Source organism: Ochotona princeps, chromosome 15 (genome assembly GCF_030435755.1).
Source record: "Ochotona princeps isolate mOchPri1 chromosome 15, mOchPri1.hap1, whole genome shotgun sequence".
Taxonomy (NCBI): domain Eukaryota; kingdom Metazoa; phylum Chordata; class Mammalia; order Lagomorpha; family Ochotonidae; genus Ochotona; species Ochotona princeps.
The window spans coordinates 20,400,487-20,423,666 of NC_080846.1; the positions used below are offsets into that span (position 1 = coordinate 20,400,487).

The 23,180-nt window shown below is 36.3% G+C and overlaps 1 protein-coding gene across 2 annotated transcripts in view; it reads left to right on the forward strand.

The window, feature by feature from the left end:
- MON2 (MON2 homolog, regulator of endosome-to-Golgi trafficking) overlaps nt 1–23,180 on the forward strand; it is an 86,458-nt gene that overhangs the window by 35,201 nt on the left and 28,077 nt on the right. For both annotated transcript variants that reach the window (XM_004582986.2, XM_004582987.4), the window contains exons 9-25: nt 529–653; nt 1,380–1,516; nt 2,196–2,349; nt 4,283–4,515; nt 6,135–6,216; nt 7,240–7,424; nt 8,549–8,661; nt 9,324–9,428; nt 9,751–9,831; nt 9,909–9,982; nt 10,078–10,168; nt 14,171–14,272; nt 15,642–15,752; nt 16,466–16,641; nt 18,406–18,568; nt 19,958–20,251; nt 21,949–22,147. In XM_004582986.2, coding sequence (XP_004583043.2) covers nt 529–653; nt 1,380–1,516; nt 2,196–2,349; nt 4,283–4,515; nt 6,135–6,216; nt 7,240–7,424; nt 8,549–8,661; nt 9,324–9,428; nt 9,751–9,831; nt 9,909–9,982; nt 10,078–10,168; nt 14,171–14,272; nt 15,642–15,752; nt 16,466–16,641; nt 18,406–18,568; nt 19,958–20,251; nt 21,949–22,147 — 2,425 coding nt within the window. The remainder of the gene's footprint in view (nt 1–528; nt 654–1,379; nt 1,517–2,195; nt 2,350–4,282; nt 4,516–6,134; nt 6,217–7,239; nt 7,425–8,548; nt 8,662–9,323; nt 9,429–9,750; nt 9,832–9,908; nt 9,983–10,077; nt 10,169–14,170; nt 14,273–15,641; nt 15,753–16,465; nt 16,642–18,405; nt 18,569–19,957; nt 20,252–21,948; nt 22,148–23,180) is intronic.

Genomic DNA, 23,180 nt, shown 5'->3' on the forward strand with positions numbered 1-23,180 from the left:
CCTCGCCTTTCTCTTTTTTTTCCCATTTCCTATTAGGAACTTTAGTTTATTTCAAATCTGAAAGATTTTTATTGGTTTTTGAGCTAGAGTTAAGAGCAAGAGTAAGTTAAGAACAAGAATAGATGGGCCCGGTGGCGTGGCCTAGCGGCGAAAGTCCTCGCCTTGAAAGCCCCGGGATCCCATATGGGCGCCGGTTCTAATCCCGGCAGCTCCACGTCCCATCCAGCTCCCTGCTTGTGGCCTGGGAAAGCAGTTGAGGACGGCCCAATACATTGGGACCCTGCACCCTCGTGGGAGACCCGGAAGAGGTTCCTGGTTCCCAGCATCGGATCGGCTCGCATCGGCCCATTGCAGCTCACTTGGGGAGTGAATCATCGGACGGAAGATCTTCCTCTCTGTCTCTCCTCCTCTCTGTATATCTGACTGTAATAAAAATGAATAAATCTTTAAAAAAAAAAAAGAACAAGAATAGAAGTTACAATTCTTGTAATTCAAAGCAATATTATTAAATAATCATTTACTTTATAGGTAACTGAATGTGAGATATTTCTATCACTCCTGGTTAAATTTCTGGATGCTGATAAACCACAGTGGTTACGAGCTGTTGCAGTGGAATCAATACACAGACTTTGTGTGCAACCTCAGCTGTTAAGGTATAACCTTGTCAATTTTTGTTAATAGTAGGTTAATAAGATTTTAGCAATTTCCAAATAAAGAATGTCCTTTATATAGAGGAGCAGGGTGTTAAGTGTGGGGAAAAACACTGAGTGGTAGGCAGTATGTATGATTAATGATTGCCATCAAGCTGCATTGACTAAGTTATATTGCAGCCAAGAGGGACTAGTGTTGTTTCAGGTTAAATCGCGGCTTGCATGATGGTATCCAAGTTCGAACCTGGCTGCTGCACTGTTGCTCTAGTTCCCTGAAAATGCACCAGGAAAAGCAGTGGAAGATGGCTCAAGTGCTTGGGCCTCTGCCACCACATGGGAGACCTCAGTGAGGTTCCAGGTTCCTGATCTCACTTTGTTCCAGTCCCAGCCATAGTGGCCATTTGAGGAGTGAACCACTCTATGGAAGATCTCTATCTCTCTTTCGCCCTCTGCCACTCTGTCTTTTAAAAGAGATCATATTCTCTCTCTCTCTCTCACACACACACACGCAAACAAACACACACACACAGAGAAAACCAGCCAATAAGATAAATTTCTTTTTAAGAAGCTGGATTTTGGTCTAATCTAATTAGTATAGTAGTTCAGGTGTAATGACTAATCTTCGAGTATGGCATTGAAACTTTTGTGCAGTGTCATTTAGTATTAAAAATGTTAAAAACTTAATGTGTTTGAATGTTTTTGCCAGAAACTTTGCAAATTCTTTTATAGGTCATTTTGTCAGTCCTATGATATGAAACAGCATTCTACCAAGGTTTTTCGTGATATTGTGAATGCACTGGGATCTTTTATCCAGTCCTTGTTTCTTGTTCCTCCTACTGGGAATCCTGCTACAACCAACCAGGCTGGTAAGGACAGATTCCTGTTTTTTCTTTACCATGGTTTGCAATATTCACTATTCTGAGGGGAATATTTCATGGCAGTCCTGAGACTAGAAAACTCTGGATTGCCCAAATACACAGATAATAAATGTTTACATTTACAGAACATTTTGATCTTATTAAGGAAACTGTGTGCATTTCTTTTAGAATAAATTTTCTTCTCTGATATATTTTGCATTTCTTCTAATCATAGAAAAAGAAAAGTTTTGGGGCTAATCTTCATTTTAGAAGAATGCTCACTTACTTTCTCTCCAGCTAACAGAGTTAGTACCTTATGAGCTTTGTTAGAACTGCTTTTGACATGTAGTTTGGGAATCAATGTATAGATTTTGCTTCCTTTTACATTCTTAGTCTTCTTCATATTAACTGACTGATGGGCTTTTTTGTTGTCACCTTTGATTAAAAAAAAAGGAGTATAATGAAATACATATCACACATTGTCAGTATTTACTACAATAGCTTTTATTTAGAAATGGTATTTTTTAGGAAACAGAATTTCTCAAATGGGTCAAATAGATTTGACAAATTTGTTTTATTTGTACAATTCCCGTTGTGATTGCACAGGAAAAATTGTTTTTAAGATTGGCCAGGGAAGTAGAAAATTTTGAACTAAATCTTTGCTGATTTTTCTGCCTTATTGTGATAGGTAACAACAATTCGGGTGGGCCAGTATCAGCACCAGCTAACTCAGGAATGGTGGGGATTGGTGGAGGTGTTACTTTGCTACCAGCATTTGAATACAGAGGAACTTGGATACCTATTCTGAGTGTGACAGTTCAAGGCAGTGCTAAAGCCACCTAGTAAGTAGTATTGACATTATTCTACAAGGAGCGGTCTTGTTTGGGGTGATATTTAATCCTAATACACTTCCCTCCATGTGTTATTTTATGTTTTTGATTTATTATTTCCAATGCATGTCAAAGCTTATTCTCTTTTGTCGTATTTCAGAGTTTTTAATATAGGACTAGATTTTGTTTTCTTTGTGCTATTTCTAGGATGTTGGCAACATTCTAAAATAGAAATACGATTTTTTTTTAAGACTGAAGAACCTACTTATCCTGTATAGGCTTTGGTTTGAATTGTATAGCTTCGTTTCAGACTCTGTGGATTTGGGTCTTCAAATTATTAATCAAGTTACCATCAACCAGCTGGTTAATCTTTTTTTCTAACCTCATTTCTTTCATCTTTAAAATGGGCGTAATGATATATCTACGTATCAAGATTGTATACATGAGAAAAATTTCATGTACTTAGCTAATCACATTGTTTGGACCAACTAGGACTTAAATTGGTGCCCATTTGCGATACCATTATTGCAGACAGCTACTTAACATGTTGCGCAATGCCAGCCCCAAGAATCAGATTTTTATGGTGAAAGGACACATTAATAATTACCTACTTCACTTCCCTGCCTCATTTTGTAGATTGAAAAAAAATAGGAAATTCTTGCCCTCTTACTACTTATGTTTTAGCTACTGAGATAGTTAATAAAGACAACAATAAACATTCTATAACTTTGGATAGTGATTTATATTTTGAAGAAATCCAGGTGAAAGAAAGTGGTGAAGGTGAAGATGAGGACAGAAGGGTCTCTTCTCTAATGAGATCGTGTTGGGTGGACACCGATAAAAGGCGGGAATTGAATATGTAGGCTGTAGGGGTGGGGGAAAAGAAGCAAACCGCAAAGGAGAAGTAACTTGGCCAAGTTGTAGTCAAAGAGTGAAAATTAATATTGTTATCTGAGAGACTTGGACTTTACTCTGTTACTGAATTCTATTTTCTGTATAGTATTCTGTATTTATGTGAAATTTTCATTTTGAAGACAAAGTTAGGACTAAATCTCTAAAGAATGAATGTTTTTTATTGTCAATACTAGGATTGTTTCTGGACTTGTAGAGCATATTGGCTGTTGTTTCGTCTGTGGGCTGCATTTTCACCTTGGAGTTTCCCTGTTGAATCCATGTGTTTTATTCATTCATTATGAAGTTCATATAAAGTGATTTTTCTCTAGAGTCTGTATTATAGAACCTGTCAGTATTTCCTGTGTTATCTGTTTTAGGTATAATCTCTGAATAAATTCCTTTTTTTTTTTTTTTTTTTTGAGAACAGAAATTTGTCTAAGAAGATGCTTAGCACTAACTTGTTAGGCATATAACTGTAAAGCTAATTGGCCTGGTAAAGATTAAGCCCATAACTCTTCCCATTAGAACTTTAATTTTTAAATCAATAAAGTAAGTATATTTCTGATTACCTGAATTTATTAAGCCACTTATTACTGGCTACAGTTTTTATTTTTTTTATAAATAATCAAATTACCATCACAGTTACATTTTCCCAGAACATGAAAGTGTGTACCTCTTGATTTGATTTGATAATATAATTTTAAAAGTGCCTAAGTTAAAGTTTCATACTCTTTTTAGCTCTTAATATATATTTTGATTATTAGTGTTTACTTTCCTGATATCAACATTTAGTGGAGATATTGGCACAATTGGAGAATATAAGTAAATTATTAAAATAGTTTTGTCTGTGATTAGGCCTTAATATTTCTAAGGAGTTTTCTTTGGATACGATAAAGGGATCCTCTTCCAAATGAAACAGAATTTTAAGTATTGTCTGTATACTTTTGCTGTTCTATTTATCTTAATTTATATTATGTATAAGTTACAGAAATAATTTTTTAATCTTTTCATTCAGTTTTTCAATAATGCTTTAATTCTTTTCATCATGCAGCCTAGAGATGCTGGACAAAGTTGAGCCTCCAACAATACCAGAAGGTTATGCCATGTCTGTGGCGTTCCATTGCTTGCTAGACCTTGTCCGTGGAATCACTAGTATGATTGAAGGCGAGTTAGGAGAGGTTGAAACAGAATGTCAGACTGCAACTGAAGGAGAGTCTTCACCAACAGCGTCTGCAGAAGAACAAGACAGGCAGTCGGCATCAGACCACGTGGATGAGGAAACTGGTACGATGCTCTGTTTTCAAGTTTTATTTGGAAACACTTTGAAATTCACAAAAATAATAAAGTTCCCATATATCCTTTACTTTTTTTTTCTGTTGTTAACACTTTATCATGTTACAATAACTGTTCTCTCAGTTAATGTAGATTTTATTGTACTTTTTTGTCTAAGCTGTGTAAGGTGCAGACGTGATTCCCATTACCCCTTCATACTTCAGTGCGTATTTCATAAAGGTTTGGCAGGCGTCCAGACCATAGTGCATTTACCGTCAGAAAGTAAGTGTTAATCCAGCAGTGCTGCCTAATCCCAGATTCCATTCAGCTCTTGCCGTTTGTGCTAAGATCTTCTGTTACATCTGGTGACATGTCTATGCCCTCTCCAATGTGGAACAGTTCCCTTTGATATGACTAACATTAATGAAGAATATGGCCTAGTCAATTTGAGTTTTCTCAGATTTTTATAGTTAGATTATTTATTTATGGTAGAAACTAGTGCAGACATTTTACTGTGCTGTATTTAATATGTCAACATGAGAGAAAGCATACAGTAAAAGTTTGCTGCGTTATTGGGAATGTCCACTTTGCTCATTTGGTTAACAAGATGCTAGTTGAGTTTCTTCAGTATGAAATTAATTATTACCTTCTTATAAAGGAACACTTTTAAGCTTATAAGAGGAAAGAATGTTTTCCACATTGATTTGTTTTTCATTTGTTCTTATATGTTAGTGTAGAGTCCATTTAATAAATGGATTTATTATTATTAGATAACAATCTCTGACTGTTACATTATCCCCAGCATGACTAGCAGATGCCTTTCATGTTAACCCTGGTGTTTTTTGGGCTTGTTTCATGTCCTTTTGAGTGTTTGCTTACTACTTGATGAGGCATGATGATTGAAGCGGATCTTGGGTATTTTTTGCTTAGATCAGGTGCCGTCATTTTTGAAAGAGGCCCATTTCCCTTTTCATGGAGAACGGTGTTGAGACTATCACAAGGGCCCTGGGTATGCTTCTTGGTAGATAGGAGATGTACACACCCTTCTACATTTTAATATTTACACCTAATGCCGTAATGTCACACTAATTTCCAGTTCAGTGCCACAGGTTTATTTTTAATTTTCCCTTTTTGTAACTTCCTTCTATCAGGCACCTAATTCCATTGTGTCTATTGTATTTATTTGCTTCATTTTCAGAATGTGTAACTGATTTCCTGGCAGAGCTTTCTTATAATGTAACCCTCTCTCACTCCAAGCTGTCATGTAGACTGAAAGTTTGGCATGATGAATAGAAAAGGTGTAAGAACTATTACAAATTTTTTTAAAAAGTCAGTTAACTCGTGTATACAAGACTTTGCTGTAGATATCTTAAAACATATCAGCTTTAAAGTATCGTAAGTAGCCGGCCGGTTAGCTGAGTTGGTTAGAGCGTGGTGCTGAAGTGTCTTAGAGTCTGAGTCTGAAGAACCTTATATTTAGATATAATTTAAATGTTAGAGCTCTAGGATCTAATAATAGAGTTGTTGATAGAATATTGGGCATGTTGTCAAATAGCCAGGGAAATTTTGGCATATTGTTAAATGTTATGACATCTGTCGTTATCAGTAAGTATTGTTTTTCCTCTTTTAAGTTAGTAGAGCTGTGTGGGAAGAAATGGTGAGCGCCTGCTGGTGTGGTCTCCTTGCTGCACTCTCGCTTCTTCTTGATGCCAGGTATTACGTCTTTGAGCGTGCCGCATTACATTACGGTAGTTTAAAAACAACAGGAAGAAATACACTAAAATAATTTACGTAACTTGTCCCAAGCGTTATTTCCTATATCAGTATTTTATGTGCAGAATATTTTTTTGTCATAGTCATGCTTATCCCTGCCTTGCCCCACTCCAGAATTGTTATGCTCTAGTGAAAATTACAATCCTAAAATTGGTGTGTTTTTTTTTTTTTCATTTTAAATTGTTACTGCTTTCATAATCATAGTGATTAATTTCTTTAGTTGGTGTTTTCCTTTAGGGTTTGCTGACTTTACTTATTTTTTTCTTTTTAAAAACTACATCATGGTTTTATTTTTACATTTAAATATTTTTTGGAATTTTAATGCAATGAATTAAATTTTATTTTCACAACTTTTAAATTTAATTTTGGGGGGGTTACTTTTTTTTTTTTTTTTTACGATTTATTTATTTTCATTGCAAAGTCAAATAAATATGTAGAGGAGAAGAGACAGAGGAAGATCCTCCGACTGATGATTCACTCCCCAAGTAATGCAACTGTTGGAACTGCACTGATCCAAAGCCAGGAGTCTGAATCTCCTTCAGGTCTCCCACATGGGTGCAGGGTCCCAAGGCCTTGGGCCGATCTCGACGGCCTTCCTAGGTCACAAACAGGGAGCTGGATCGGAAGCGGGGCTGCTGGAACCAGAGCCAGCACCCATATAGGATCCCGGCCCCTAAGCTACTGTGCTGGGCCTGGGGTTTTTACTTTTTAACATAATAAAATATAGTTCAAATTTACTGATTTAAAATAATCGAATTTTTTGGATTAAATCTTTGAATTCTTGATCATTCAGTCATATTGAACATTGTTTTAATTCAAATTTTCAGGTAATATGTTATTTAAAATTTCTTCAGTGTATTGATTTTGACAGCATTTTTGAATAGATTTTATTAAAGTATCATTGAATGGCTATTTTATAATACAGTTAAAATCAGTTTATCACATTAAGTAAAATCTTTTTAGCACAGATGAAGCTGCCACAGAGAGCATTTTGAAGGCTGAACTGACGATGGCTGCTCTTTGTGGAAGACTGGGCCTGGTAACTTCAAGAGATGCCTTTATAACAGCGATATGCAAAGGCTCCCTGCCTCCACATTATGCACTTACTGTATTAAATACCACCACTGCTGCTACACTGACCAATAAATGTAAGACTTCAGCTTGTTCAAGTTGTTTCCTTCGAGTGGGATGGTGTGATGTACAGGAGACCTAAACATTCTGAGCTCAAGCCTCTGCTCGTCTGCTTGGGGTCTTTGGATTCTTGATGTCTCCGGGCTTCGTTTTCTTTCCTCTCTTTAAAACAGTGGAAATGACGGGACTAATGATACCAGTTTTAAACTGTAATTGTGAAAATAAGTAGACAAATCTAATAGTCTTTTGTAAACTGTATGATAGTGTTAAAATGTAATAGTTCATTTTTTAATGGAACAAATAGAACAGTCACTTAGATTAAACTGAATTTCAAGATTTCTTTCTTGTTGAATACTTTGAGAATATTTATTTGTTACATTTGATGTGTATTTCAGTATGCTTGTGTTTCAGACTGAAAATGTATTGGTCTAACTAACTAGAAAAATATATTGGAAATATATGTTTGAAGCAATTAATAGGACCTAATTCTATTTTGCTTAAAAGAAATAGAATGTTTCATAATTTTTACTGGTTTTTTATTTCCAAAGTTTTAAAAATGTTGGCCTATAATTAATAGATTTTTTTTAAAAGGTCAGTATCCCTAATTCAAAAGAATCCAGAATCTAAAAGAACTCTGGAATTGAAAAATTCTAATCCCAAGGATTTCAGATAAAAGGATACTCAGCCTGTATAGATGTGCATTTATTTACTTACTGTTGGAAAATCAGAATGGGAGAGAGAGGAAGTGAGAGAGAGAGAACGCACTCCCATGTACTTGTTCATTCAACATATGCCTGCAAGAGGAGCTAGCTGGAGGCAAAGCTGGGAGCCAGGAGTGTAATCCCCATCTCCTTTGGGGGTGGCAGGAATGCCATTCCCTGAGTCACCACCTGCTGTCTCCCATGGTCTGCCTTGGAAGGAAGCAGTACTCAGGACCTGGCAGAGGACTCTAACTCAGACCCTTTAATGTGGGTCACAGGCATCTTAACCACTAGGTAATGCACCTGTCCCCCATACCAATAACCAAATATGTGTTATGATCAACTTAATCAAATTAATACATTTAAATAATTGCGTGATATTACTTTGAACGTAATGTTAAAAGTATATTTAATTAGTTAGGCTTTCCTTTGTGTCCTAGCGTATTCCATTCAGGGCCAAAGTGTTATGATGATAAGTCCATCAAGTGAATCTCACCAGCAAGTTGTGGCAGTGGGTCAGCCTCTGGCCGTCCAACCTCAGGGCACAGTAATGGTAATGTATTTGTTCTCTTGGTTACTGATTAACTAGCAAGGAAATATGTGATGCTCTTTCAGTGTGTGTTTGACAAAATCTTTCCGCATACTTACCTTTTACCTGGGTGAGATCCTTTTTCTTAAATATGTATTTGGAAAACTGAGTTTTAGGGAGGAGAGTAGAGAGAGAAGGAGTTCAGGAGAGAAAGATTTTCTGTCTCCTGGCTGAACTCTCAAATGGCTGGAGCTGGGCCAGGCTGGAAACAGGGTCCATCTAGATCTCTCATTTTGGGAGCAGGGGCCTAAATACCATGCTCATCTTCTCTACTTTCTCAGGGATCCTAGCAAGGAGCTGAATTGGAAGCAGAGCAGCCAGAGCCATGGCTAGCACTTCCATGGGATGCTGGCAGTGCAGGTGATGGCCCAGCAATGGGCCACAATGCTGACTCCTGTGTGATGTTTTCAGAAAAAAACTAGTTAGTTGTGCAGTGGATATTGTAACCTGTGTGGTAACACAACTTGTAATCAAATGCATTTGTGCCTTATAAACCATCCAAAACTTGTTTTCCCTATATTTGTTTTTGTGTTTTTAAAAACATTTAGTACATTCTTGATGCTTTACAAGTTTTAAATTTTAATAATTAATAATGTTTCTTGGAACTCTATCGTCTCTAATTGTAGCTAACTTCCAAAAACATCCAATGTATGAGGACTTTGCTTAACTTAGCACACTGCCATGGGGCTGTTCTTGGAACATCGTGGCAACTAGTCTTGGCAACTCTTCAGGTATGTTGAAGTGTTTGGGTCGGAGGTCAGCGTTGTTCCGTGTGTCATTGCTAAGCAGTAGATGTTGGTGCTTTGAGAAGGCTTGAAGAATAGACAGTAGGTGTGAAAAGAGAGAAACTGGAAAGGAAGAAACAGTGTGCTTTTAGGAAGTGCTTCTGTGGAGATTTCCGTTTTACTGCCTGTGCGGTATCATTATTTCATATGAAGGTTAATTTCAGCTATAAGAAACATACTACAAAATTTAATTTTAGTAATAACTTTATGAATTTGTTTTGATATGTGTGTGTGTCTATATATATATATAATATTTTTACCTTCACAGCATCTTGTATGGATTCTGGGATTAAAGCCTAGTAGTGGTGGTGCCTTGAAACCTGGGAGAGCTGTAGAAGGACCCAGTACGGTAAGCTTTTGTCTGTTTTACCCAGTTACTGCTTCCGCAAATGTCATCATCTTATTTAGTTTTATGTTTTTCCTTAGGTTCTAACAACGGCAGTGATGACAGATTTACCAGTGATTTCCAACATACTTTCGAGATTGTTTGAAAGCTCACAGTAAGACTCACTTTTTTTTTTTTAAGCTGACAAAAACGTTGCTGTTAGCTGTACTTTTTAGATCAAACTATCTTGTATCTTCATTTTCCTTTTAGGTATCTTGATGACGTATCATTGCATCATTTAATAAATGCACTTTGCTCCTTATCGCTAGAAGCAATGGATATGGCCTATGGAAATAATAAGGTCTGATATTTTATCTTTCAGTTAACAGTAATGGTACATGCTTTAGTTATATAAGTTACACATGCGTTCTGATCTTACCACTCTACTAGTAGAATTGTTACTCAGCTTGTATTCCAATATACTCTATAGGGTTTTTACTATTAATGATAGTTACTTTGTTGAAGAGAAAGAACAGTTGATTTAGCTTGTGATATGTCTTAAAAATGATTTTAAATTATGTGCACTTCAGTGTTCTATACTTTTGAAATATTTTATAAGCAATAATGTTACATAGTAGTTATAGGTCACCATAATACTTATATTTAGCATTTATTTATTTATTTTTTAAGATTTATTTATTTTGATTACAAAGTCAGATATACAGAGAGGAGGAGAGACAGAGAGGAAGATCTTGCGTCTGATGATTCACTCCCCAAGTGAGCCGCAACGGGCCGGTGCTGTGCCGGTGCTGTGCCGATCCCAAGCTGGGAACCAGGAACCTCTTCCGGGTCTCCCATACGGGTGCAGGGTCCCAAAGCTGCGTCGATCCGAAGCTGGGAACCAGGAACTTCCAGGTCTCCCACGCGGGTGCAGGTTCCCAATGCTTTGGACCGTCCTTGACTGCTTTCTCAGGCCACAAGCAGGGAGCTGGATGGGAAGTGGAGCTGCCGGGATTAGAGCTGGCGCCCACATGGGATCTTGGCGCATTCAAAGCCAAGACTTCAGCTGCTAGGCCACCATGCCGGGGCCAAACCCGTGTACTCTTTTATGTGATGCAGGTATCCCATATGGCATCCTAAACACTCTGTTGAATATCATCCCTCTTGATTTCTTGAATAGTCCTACATCTTTGAAATTAATTCTTACAGATAAGTATAGTTTTTAAAAATTTAAGTAAGCTCATAAGGTAATTTCTAAAGCATTTATTCAATCTGGAAGCACATTATGCTCACCATATACATGGCACTCTGACGAGATTTAAAAGAAATAAGAGTTTTTTATTATCAAAAGAGCATATGAACTACTTGATTTGTGGTTAAGTGACAGTTAAGATAGTATGAGAGTGTGTATACATTTTAAGTGACTTATTCTCAGAGTCCTTTGTTACTGGTTACATGAGCTGTTTTTATTATGTATTTCTGTTATGATGAGTAAAGATTACTCAAGGTGAAGTAGTTTGATTGGAGCTGGATGTGGAAGGAGTGCTAAGATACAGGCACATAGTAAAGGGAAGACTCATGGACCTTAAAAGAGAAAAATGTTATAAGAAATTATGTGCAGTGGCCAAGCGGCAAAGTCCTTGCCTTGAACATGCCAGGGTCCCATACAGGCACAGGTTCCAATCCCGGCAGCCGTGCTTCCCATCCAGCTTCCTGTTTATAGCCTGGGAAATCAGTTGGAGACGGCCCAAAGCTTTGGGACCCTGCACCCTTGTGGGAGACCCAGAGGAAATTCCTGGCTCCTGGCTTCAGATAGGGTCGGGACTGGCCATTACGGTCACTTGGAGAGTGACTGTTACATTTCCAGTCCTGCTCCCTGCTAATGTGCCTGAGAAGGCAGTGGCGGGTGGCCCCGGTGCTTGGGTCTTGTGCTTATGCAGGACCCACAAGAAGCTACTTGCTCCTGGCTTTGGGCTGCTATGACTATGTGGAGAGTAAACCAGCTGATGGAAGATCTATCTTTCCCTCTCTTTCTCCCCTCCTCCCTACCTTTCTTCCCTCTGTCACTGCTTTTTGTAACTCTGCCTTTCATATAAATAAGTCTTTAAAAAAAAATCAATTTTGGATTTTTAATGGTGTAGTGTACTATAAGCATTCAGTGTAAACTGCAAAGTATTTATAGATAAAGGCTATAAAAAGTTAATTCAGTTATGTGTTCATACAAATTGTTATATATGCAAATAATAGCAAGCTTTTCTACATGTTAGAAAAACAGGTGATTAAGCAATGGTAGTTGTTTTGAATGAATTAACTATTGTAGGTATTAAAGTGTCTAATAATTTTTCTCAACTGTTGGCTTAAAATGACTAGCTTACTGTTTTCAGTTGTTATTTCAGTATTTTGTCTCAATATGACAAAGCTTGTTCTTAGAAGGTGACACTAGTGACACCCAGGCCACCATGACTAAGCTCAGTAGGAAAACAGAAATATTGAGATATTATTCATTGAGAGTTTGGTTCTCGCTGAGCACTAATTTTTTTTAAGGCAACTCTGTAAGGTTCAGTGGCAGTATTCCTGAGGTCACATGTTCAGAACTGTCAGCAACCAGAGATGCACACAGCTCACTCAAGCTGCATTCTTAACTCCCTTGTTAGTGATTTCATCTTAGAGGTACAACAGAGGTAGCTACAGCATTTTTTAAAAATAAAAAACCAGGGCCTGGCACAGCAGCCTAGTGGTTAAAGTCCTCGCCTTGCACGTGCTGGAATCCCATATGGGCACCAGTTCTAATCCTGGTAGCCCCACTTATCATCCAGCTGCCTGCTTGTGGCCTGGAAAAGTGGTCGAAGACAGCCCAAAGCCTTGGGACCCTGCACCCATATGTGGGGATCCCTGAAGAGGCTCTTGGCTGCTAGCTTCAGGCTTTAGATCAGTTCAGCTCCGGCTGTTGCTGCCATTTGGGGAGTGAATCAATGGACGGAAGATCTTCCTCTCTGTCTTTCCTCCTCTCTGTATATCTGACTTTGTAATGAAAATAAATAAATCTTTAAAATATATATATATATATATATATATATATATATATATATATATATAAACCATAGCCTTGCATATTCCAGACTTAATGAGTAACAATGTTTAGGTTGGAGGCTTGGGTGTCTAGTACTCTGTTAAATGTTCACGTAGCTTGTGTGTACAGTTGGGTTAAGGTATAAGGAGGTGGAGAAAGAAGCAGTGGTAGGCAGTGTTTCAGATGACTTCCATGCTTGGCAGTTTCTAACCTAAGGAGTTTTTAGTATTGTTATGAACTTTACCCAACAGACCAAAAAAAAAAAAACGGAGTTTGTATGTTACCCAAAGTTAAGTTGCTGTAACATGGAAGAGTTGATACTCCGGGCTGTTTAGACTTCACAGTCTTAATATTGTATACCATAATGTTGCTAGCGAGTTGTGAATTTTTCTGCCATCAATTTCGTATTTAGGTTAACTGTATCGTTAGTACACTTGGGCAAGGGCAGCCTGGCCATCTGAGAATTTGTCTTACACCACAATCTTCTTGATTCACAGTTCAAAGCCTTTTAGGAAGGAGAGATACTATGAGAAATTTTCATGCTAGGTTTCATCAACACTCTTAAAATTTTAAGAATACAAAGATTTTTGCCTTTGAAAACATTACTCTCATAATTTCTTGTTTACATTATCTTGCCATATTTTTTAGTGCAGTATTTTTGTTAGATACCACAGCCACGCTTTAGAAAATAGCTGTGAGCTTCGTCAGCTGAACGTGCACTTAAGCATGCTTTACCACTTCCACTAATGTTGGACTAGATAGTTTCTGTTTCATCTGCTCTGAAACGGTTCTCGTGAGCCAAGTTCCCAGTACTCTTGTTTGGCCAAATGTGTAGGATATGTGCCACGTTCCTGTTGGTTGTTTCTGTTAGAGACTGTGGAAAACTTGTGTCTGCTGTCTTTGCCATTCTGGTACTGACAGCCCTCAGCTCTGCTGTACTGGTGACTTCATCTTTCTCCATGACTCTCTCTCTTTCTCTTTCTTTTTTTTTTTTTTTTTTTCAAATTTCCTGGTATTCACACCTAACATAGCCCAGGCATTCTAAGGTGTCCCTAATGAGGATGATTCTTTCCTGTCTGTGTAATTTTTGGCATCTCATCATTTCCCTGTTAAAGTTTTCTCTTAATCAGATTTTCTAACTAGGAGCTATTCTGGGTAACAAAATGGCTTGTCCTGGGATAGCAGATTTTGTAGTTTTATTTTGATTACAGGCATACTCTTCAGAATATTTTATTTACAGTGAAAGTAACAAGAATGTTCCTTATATCAAAATAAAATATGTTTTCTCCCTAGGAGCCATCACTTTTTGCTGTTGCCAAATTGTTAGAAACTGGTCTAGTTAATATGCACCGAATAGAAATCTTATGGCGACCTTTAACTGGCCATCTGCTTGAGGTAAAATATTATATTTTAGTTTTTTGTTACTAAGGACATGCATGTTTAAACTAACAATTATAGATAACCATTTGGAAAATCAGCATTAATACCCATCATCCCCAAACTTTCTTGATGCTGTATATATATGTATTTATTAAGAATTAAAATTGTATAGTAATTGGTTTACAGAAAGTGTATGTTGCTTTAATTGACTGAAAATCGTTTTTTAAAAATGAAAAATATCAGTGAAATCAGCTGTTAGCTTGGGACTTTTCCCCTCTAACTGTAATAGTTTTTGAGCCACCTCAGTTTTAGGTAATTCTAAAACGTCAGGACAATTGCAGCACAGAATTATTACATATGCTGACATATGATCTTTGACACAGTGGTGATATTGCCTTCTTTAGCAGGGAAAACTGATTTGTTGTCACTAATTATGAATTGTGCTGTAGATTCTGTCTGGTTTTACATTAATTTTGTTTGCAGTTGGGATATTTTTAATATTTTACTGCTGGTTAATAACTGGCTGCTTTCTTCAGTACATGTGTTTTTACAATTTCGATTAAATTGGCATAGTAGTTTATGTTATCTTGGAACTCTTAGTAAGAAAAATAATTGTACATGAGTTTTTTCCTTTTTTTGAGTGTATTTTTAAAATATTTATTTATAAACTTACCCATGGGGCAAAGACAGAGCCCACATGTTGGTTAACTTCCCCAAAGGCATGCAGTAGTTAGGACAGGGCTGGGATGTGCATGTCAGGAATCCATCTTTTCAGCCCCTCTGCTGCCTCCCAGAGTTTCCTTTAGCAGGAAGATGAAGGCAGGAAGCAGAGCCAGATCAGTCACGCTGATGTGGGCTGTGAGGGTCTTAACTGCTATCTTTGTCACGGAACTAAACACTTGCTCTTACATGAGTTTTTTTTGTTTGTTTGTTTTTTTAATTTATGAGATTATTTTTATGGGTGATTAAAGATATGCACAGATTCCTGTATTATTAGATAGTGCTATCAAATGACAATGAATAAGGTTTTCCAAATTTTAGCGTGGTATTTAATTACAAATTTAACCTTAGTATCAGCTTACTTATTTTGTTTACTCTGAAGATATGTCTTTTACTTTAGGAAATTCTTCTTCTGTGTGACTTATTTTAGTTTGATATTTTTCTTCTTCTTCTTTTTTCCTATTGCTTGCTCTTGCTCTTATTCAGAAGGTAAGCTTGCTTATATTTGGGATATAATTCTTTTTCCAGTGCTTATTGGATATTTTGATATAACTTTTAGAATGTGAAAAGAACAGAAAATGTTATAATTTTTCTTAAGTGTGTGCTTTGTAGCTTTTATATACAAATGAATTATCTAATTTTTGTTCCACATATGTATCTTTAGGTCTGTCAGCATCCAAACTCTCGAATGAGAGAATGGGGAGCCGAAGCTTTAACTTCACTTATTAAAGCAGGATTAACATTTAACCACGATCCTCCACTTTCACAAAACCAGGTAAAGAAAGAACTTTACCTCATTTTATAAGAGATTATTTTGAGATAAAGTCATCTTTCCTCATATGAACTAATTATAGAATTTTTTTTAACTTAACTGTGGATCTCTTACAGAAGATAAATTTTTGGGTTGTCTTCTTAAGCCTCTTGTGAATGACCATGACCTAGGCTACTCACCAGAATTTCTCTCCCAGTCTGCAGGTTCTCTCTTTGTGTCATGCAGAGGCTTTGATTCTCACCTGAGTTGTTTTTTTTTTAAACATTTTATTAGTATTATCATTTTATGATACAATTCCATAGGCTCCTGGCATTTCCCTTCTCCCCTCCTCAATTCCCTCCCCCTTCCCCCACCTAGTTCCTCTATATCATTACTAAAATATAGTTCTTCATACACAGTCATATGTCCATCATTGTGGGCATGGACAATGGCAGAGAGCCCAGCATCCTATTGTCAAGATATAGTAAACAGTTTCATTGTAAGTCCATATTTGGAAGTAGAGATGCATACTGCATTGTATCCTCACATCTGGATATGTTAGTCTCCGTTTCACAGCTGCTGTACAGCCTCTCAAATGAAAAGTCATAATACAAAATCAGCAATAGAAAGAAAAGTAGAAATGTACAATGCCATGAAGTTAAATGACATGTTACTAGATATGACAGCCCCTTTTGGGGGGCTTCTTTCCCTAATCAGTTTCTTACCCCCTTTTTCAGCGGCTGCAGTTGCTTTTATTGAACCCATTAAAGGAGATGTCCAATATTAACCATCCTGATATCCGACTCAAGCAATTAGAGTGTGTATTACAGATTCTCCAGAGTCAGGGAGACAGCCTTGGACCTGGATGGCCGTTAGTGCTTGGAGTCATGGGAGCGATTAGAAATGATCAAGGGTAAGTGATCATAGTTAACATCCAAAAAGTGATGATGCTATAAAGGGAATGCATGCTACAATCTGTGGTGGTGATAATTATTTATGGATACCCTTCCTGCTGAAGTGCAAGATTTGTGATAGTGTTTTTTACCTCTACTTTCAAGTAGCTATAGAGAATTTGCGGGGATCCTTTTTGTTTCAGAAGGGTGGAAGAGTTGCTGTTTATTTGATGTTCATATGAGAGCACAAATCCTTATGCTAAGAAAGATGAATTAGTCTTTACACATCCATGTTTGGGCTTTCTTTTGGTAAAATAAGTATTTGATGAAATGTGAAATACTGTTTAGAATTTGACTTTCCTATGTATTGGAAGTCTCTGAAACTACTTCAAAATTACTGTATATTCACTTGTGCATTACACAGGCTATTTGTCTTGTGTATTCCTCATGCCACGCTTACTAGTTACTCTGACCACACAGATAAATAGCTGGTGCCCTGGAAGTGGAATTGTGCTATAGGAGAGAAACAAGTACTAGCAGTAGTGTTCCAGGAAGAAAGTAGTAGGTTATGGCACGAGATAATAGGGCTCCAGCAGCAGGGGCAGAGGCAAAGGCAAAATGAGGAAACTCTTATGCTTTTATGAGCTTTTTGGATTAGTTTCAAGTACGTTTGGGAGACAATTTAGAGCTTTAAGCAGAGGACTGATGTGGTCAGATGTAATTTTGTAGTTACACTGCAACATTAGCATGGGCAGGAGGGTAGAAAATGAGTGTGTGTGTATAACTGAGGCTCTCCAAAAATAAAAGGATTGAGATTTAGCAGATTGACTCTAGGGGCTAAGGCAAGCAGGAGTGACTGCAGGTTTCTGAAGCAATTTAACGCATAGTGCCTTCACCGTCTCGATAGGGAATAAGGAAGAAAGCACAAATTGAGAGGAAATGGATGAGGACATTTCAGTGGGGGGATTTTGCAGGCATTGGATATATTTGTAATTCTGAAGTGTGGGGCTCACATTTTTATTTTAACGACTCACCATAGGAATTTTAGATCATCAAGATGCCTAATAATTTATGGAAAACTTATTTTTCTCAAGTATTTATAGTAATACATTAAGCTAGTAACTGTGATCAGGCTAAAGTTTTTGTTCCCCCCAATGGAATGTGTAAAATAGGACACTATTGTGACACCAAAGCAAATTAGCATTTTTAAAATGCTTAGAAAGTCTATGACACAATATTAGCCATCATAATTTTTATTTTCACTGCTATTGCTTACTAGTAGAATTTTAACTGAAAGCATATACTTATTCTTTTCATCTGATATTTGTAACTCTTCTGACAGACTAGATATAGATTCTTATATTCCTTTGACTATTTACGTGAGATATGAAAGAGTAAGAAATTCATTCTCTTTCAGTGAGTACATTGTGTTTGTTTACACATTTAGGCACAGTGCTGGATAAAATGGGAGAAAATATCTGGTGAATCTTTTCTCAATCATCATTTTACATTTTCTTTAACTAGATAGTCTACAAATAGTAATAATTTGATATTAATATTTATTTTGTTAATACCTGATTTATTTTATCTGCAAGGTTTATTATTTTTGTTTATTTTGTTATTTTGTTAAAAGTGTGCTCACATTTAGGTCAATGTCTAAATATTACAAGAGCTCTGTTGGAGAATATTTCCTCTAAGTTCTTTGGTTAGTATTGTTTTAAGATATGTATTTGCTTATTTCACTTAAATAGATCATTATGTATTTTTTATTTTTTTTTTTTTAGAGAGTCCTTGATACGAACTGCATTCCAGTGTCTTCAGCTGGTAGTGACTGATTTTTTACCAACAATGCCTTGCTCTTGCCTTCAGATAGTTGTAGATGTTGCAGGTAGCTTTGGACTTCATAACCAAGAACTTAATATTAGTTTAACCTCAATAGGTTTATTGGTAAGTAACATTGCCTTTCTTATAACAACATAACTTAGAAATAACTTTGATTCAGTTGGAAGTGTTTTTAACTTTATGGGAATTACTTAAATGACTTGTAAGTATCAAATTTATAGGTTGCATGAAGAGTTCAGTAATATTGCTTAATAATTCATTAATAGAATATTTGGAATTGTTTTTGTATATTAACTTGACATTAGGCTTTTACAGGGTTGGTTTTGAGAGAATTTAGTAATAGTATACACAGAAAATCTTCCATTGACTTTAGAGTTATAGGTTAATCTTTTGGTTGTTTTTAATCAGTGATTTCATGGACTATTTAGCAAATTAAACTTATATAAAAGGTGTTATCATTTATGCAGTCTTTTTTTTTTTTAAATTTTATTTTAAATTCATTAATTACATTGTATTATGTGACACAGTTTCATAGGTACTGGGATTCTCCCCACCCCTCCCCAAACCCTCCCACCATGGTGGATTCCTCCACCTTGTTGCATAACCACAGTTCAAGTTCAGTTGAGATTCCCCCATTGCAAGCATATACCAAACATAGAGTCCAGCATCTTATTGTCCAGTCAAGTTCAACGGCTTCTTAGGTATACACTCTCTGGTCATTTATGCAGTCTTATAATTTGCCAGCAGTGTTCCGTTAGCCACGTATAATAGTGGAAGAGCCAAAACTCTGAAACATGTGTTTCAATTCTGTTCTATTCAACCTTGTTAAATTACTGGCCTCTTGAGCTTGATTTTATATAGCTTGAATATACAAATAATAAAATATTTGAAATTAGAATATCATTTATATTGCATGACATGAACATAAGGAGAGCTGTTTATAATGAATATTTAGAGACAGTTAGCATCTTTTAAACATATATTATAACTTAGAGATTTGTACAGTTGAATTTAAGTTTACCTCACAAAGTAGGTGTCGCAGAGTGCTAGAGAGGTAACACCAACACAGGTATAGGATGTTAGGAGTCTTTGTTGGCTAGGCTTGGGACCAGCAGCTCCAACCACATTCCAGCAGCCATTGTACCACACATTCGCATTATGTTCACAATATTGGATTTGTTATATTTCTGCCGTTGGCGTAATTGTTACATTCACTAGTGTGTCTGAGAATGGGATCATCATTGATAGTATTTAGAGGCAATAATTGCTTTTGTACAGAATCATGTGTATTATTAATTGATATTAAGAAATTAATCTGGTTAGGCTGGTAATGGTATTATGGTAAACTTTATAGTTAACAGTTATACATGACGGGTATATATCAGTGTCTTACAGCTCACTATACTATCTTTATTTTTCTTTGTTTTTGAAATGTTACTTATATGTTTAAAATCAACTCTGAATAAAATGGTATTTTTCTACTCTGCTTTGAAGTGGAATATTTCAGATTATTTTTTCCAAAGAGGAGAAATTATTGAAAAAGAATTAAATAAGGAAGAGGCAGCACAGCAGAAACATGCAGAAGAGAAGGGAGAGGTTTTGAATCGGCCGTTCCACCCTGCCCCACCATTTGATTGCTTGTGGTTATGTCTTTATGCAAAGTTGGGTGAACTGTGTGTGGATCCCCGTCCTGCTGTCAGGAAGAGTGCAGGACAAACTTTGTTTTCTACCATTGGAGCACATGGAACTTTATTACAGCACTCAACCTGGCACACCGTTATTTGGAAGGTACTGTGAAATAGCATGGGCTGTTAAGCTTTTAATTGAGACACACTTTTTCAGTGAAATGTGTTCCTTTGTGTTTTTTCGAGAAAAATTTACAAATATTTATGTATTTGACAGAACAGAAAAATTTTATTTTGTCATGTTACATTGTATCTTATAGAAGAAAATAATTATCAAAAGCTTCATTTTCATATTTTCTAACTTCCTCTCTTACTACTTCTGCTTTGATTTTTACTTTTGCTCTTAATTTTATTTCCCTGTTTTCTCAAATGCCTGTGTGGGCGATCCGTAACACACAGTGGGGTGCTGCTTTTGTTTGGAGATCTACATTTTTCAAATACTGTCACTTCAGAATTTTAGAATTGCTTATAAAAGAATGTGAATACCAATGATAGCTACCTAGAGACTTAAACAAAAGTAAGCACTAGTTAGGTGTTCATGTTCACTTGTTAAATATACATTTTTTACCCACTTATTAAAATTATCTTGTAGAATCAACAGCTTGTTGGTGAGCATTCTGTCTTTCCAAAAATTGTTTGCTTCTTTGTGTTGTATCTGTTCTATTTTAATAAAACTCTATTTATAACCATCCCTCACATCCTCTTTCCTAGCTTTTTATAATTTGGTTTCCCAATAGTTCTGTTTTAGGGTCATGTAAGCATTAAAGTGTGACGATGTCCTAGAGGACTTGCTTAAAGCATTCATTGCTGAGCTGCCATCATCATTGTCATCTCTTTGCCTCCAGAGTTTCTGGTTTGTTTTGACTTGAAATAGGGCCTGATAATTTGAGTTCCTTCTTTGTCTTTTTTTCTTCCTTCCTTTTTTTTTTTTTTTAAATTTACTTATTTATTTTGAAAGGCAGAATTGCAGGGAGAAGAGAGAGATCTTCCACCTCCTAACTCGCTCCCCAAGTGGTTGCAGTGATCAGGACTGTACCAAGCCAACGCCAGGAGCCTGGAACTCCTGGGTTTCCCATGTGGATGCATGGGTCCAAGCACTTTTGGGCCATGGTCTGCTGCTCTTCTAGGCACATTAGCAGGCAACTGGGTTGGAAGTGGAGCAGCTGAGATTCCAATCAGTGGTTATATGTGATGCTAGTGTAGCAAGTGGCCTCATAACCTGCAGTGTCACAATATCAGCACTCAAGAATTTTTCTGTCAAGCTCCTGGGTGATGCCGATGCTAATGTTATTGAGGAACATGTGGGAAATCACAAAAATTTTTCATAACCTACAGGTGCTCTTCTGACTACTAACTCTTTGGCTATGCTTCATCATCCTGATCATTTTTTAGTACAGTAACACTTTTATTTTCTACTTGAAATTTTTGCTTTTCTTGCTTTTTGTTTCACAGTCTATATTTACCTCTCTGTTCAATTTTTATTCTAGTTTTTTTTCTGTTCCTCTTTTTAAATGTAAACATTCTCGAGCCTCAACTACTTGTTTTCTGGTTATTTTTAAGCACCATTGTTAGTCCTGGAGCTATATCTATGATCTCTATCCAAATGTGTGCTGTTTTTTCTTGGATCCTTCTTTTAATTTTTCAGAATCTAGGATCTTAGAATAAAATATATTACTAACTCCGATGACCAATTTCCTCCAATTTTTGTAATTGATAATACTATCGACATTTTTCTGTGCTGTTCTTTAAGCTATGTTACTGATATTTGTATTTTTATATGACATTTCAATAAATGTTTAGGTACTCTTCCACCTTTTGGACCGAGTTCGAGAGTCTTCTACCACTGCAGACAAAGAAAAGATTGAGTCTGGAGGTGGCAATATTCTCATTCATCATTCAAGGGATACAGCGGAGAAGCAGTGGGCTGAGACATGGGTATTAACATTAGCCGGAGTAGCGAGAATCTTTAACACTAGAAGATATTTACTGCAACCTTTAGGTGTGTATACTTTTTTTATTTCTGGTTAAACAGCCATATATATAAAAGAAAATTTTGTTAATATGGAAGATTCCTTTAGAATTTGTATTTAATGCCAAGAAAAACTTACTTATTTCACAGTCTTTATGTGTGAGGCCATCTGCATTTTTATTCTTTTCACTGAGAAAATATACAATATCTAGCTACTGTGGGCTAGCACTTACTTAAGGTATATACAATGATAGCAAAATTATACAATGGTTAAATGTTACAAGGAAATATTTGTTAACTTACAATATATCTTCAGCTAGGCTGTGAGTCCAGATAGATTTCCTTGAGAAAGTCATATTTTATCTAAGTTTTAAACATCAGGCAAAAGTAGATGCAATAGAGATAGTGTTGTAGAGAGAACACGTAAAATAGTAGAATTTTAATCCATGATGTGACATGATCAGATATACAGTTCAGAAAGCTCACTTTGGTTGGTGTTTGTAGAATGTTACGGAAACGAGAAAAGATGACTAGATGTTGTTAGAAATCTGTTGGTGGTGTTGGTCATTGCTTCTCAAGCATTACCAGGTTTGTGCTTACAGGATGTTTGGTAATTGTAGAGGTATTGGTTGTCACAGCTGGAAAAGAATGGGTACTACTGCCATTTAGGAGATGGAGCAAAGGATGAGGCCTGTCACAGCAAAGAATTATCTTTAATCTGTGATTATCTAACCAGTGATGTCATTGTGACAAAGACTGGATATACATTATAATACTTGGGAATTTGGTGGTTACAATAGAGATAATGGAGAAGCATGACCAAAATATTTTTGTACATGCTTGTGTACATATTACATAAAATATTGTACTTATTTCATTTGTATATATAACCTCTGTATATTCATGTGACTTGATAGACTTGTAAATGATCAGAATAAGGTTCATATTTTTGACACAACCACGCGCTGTATATAATTATAACTAGTGTTTTTGAAAGGAGACTTCTTCCAAGAAACAAAATGTGTTAATAAATGAGTGGCAGAAAATTATTCCTCCAAAATAA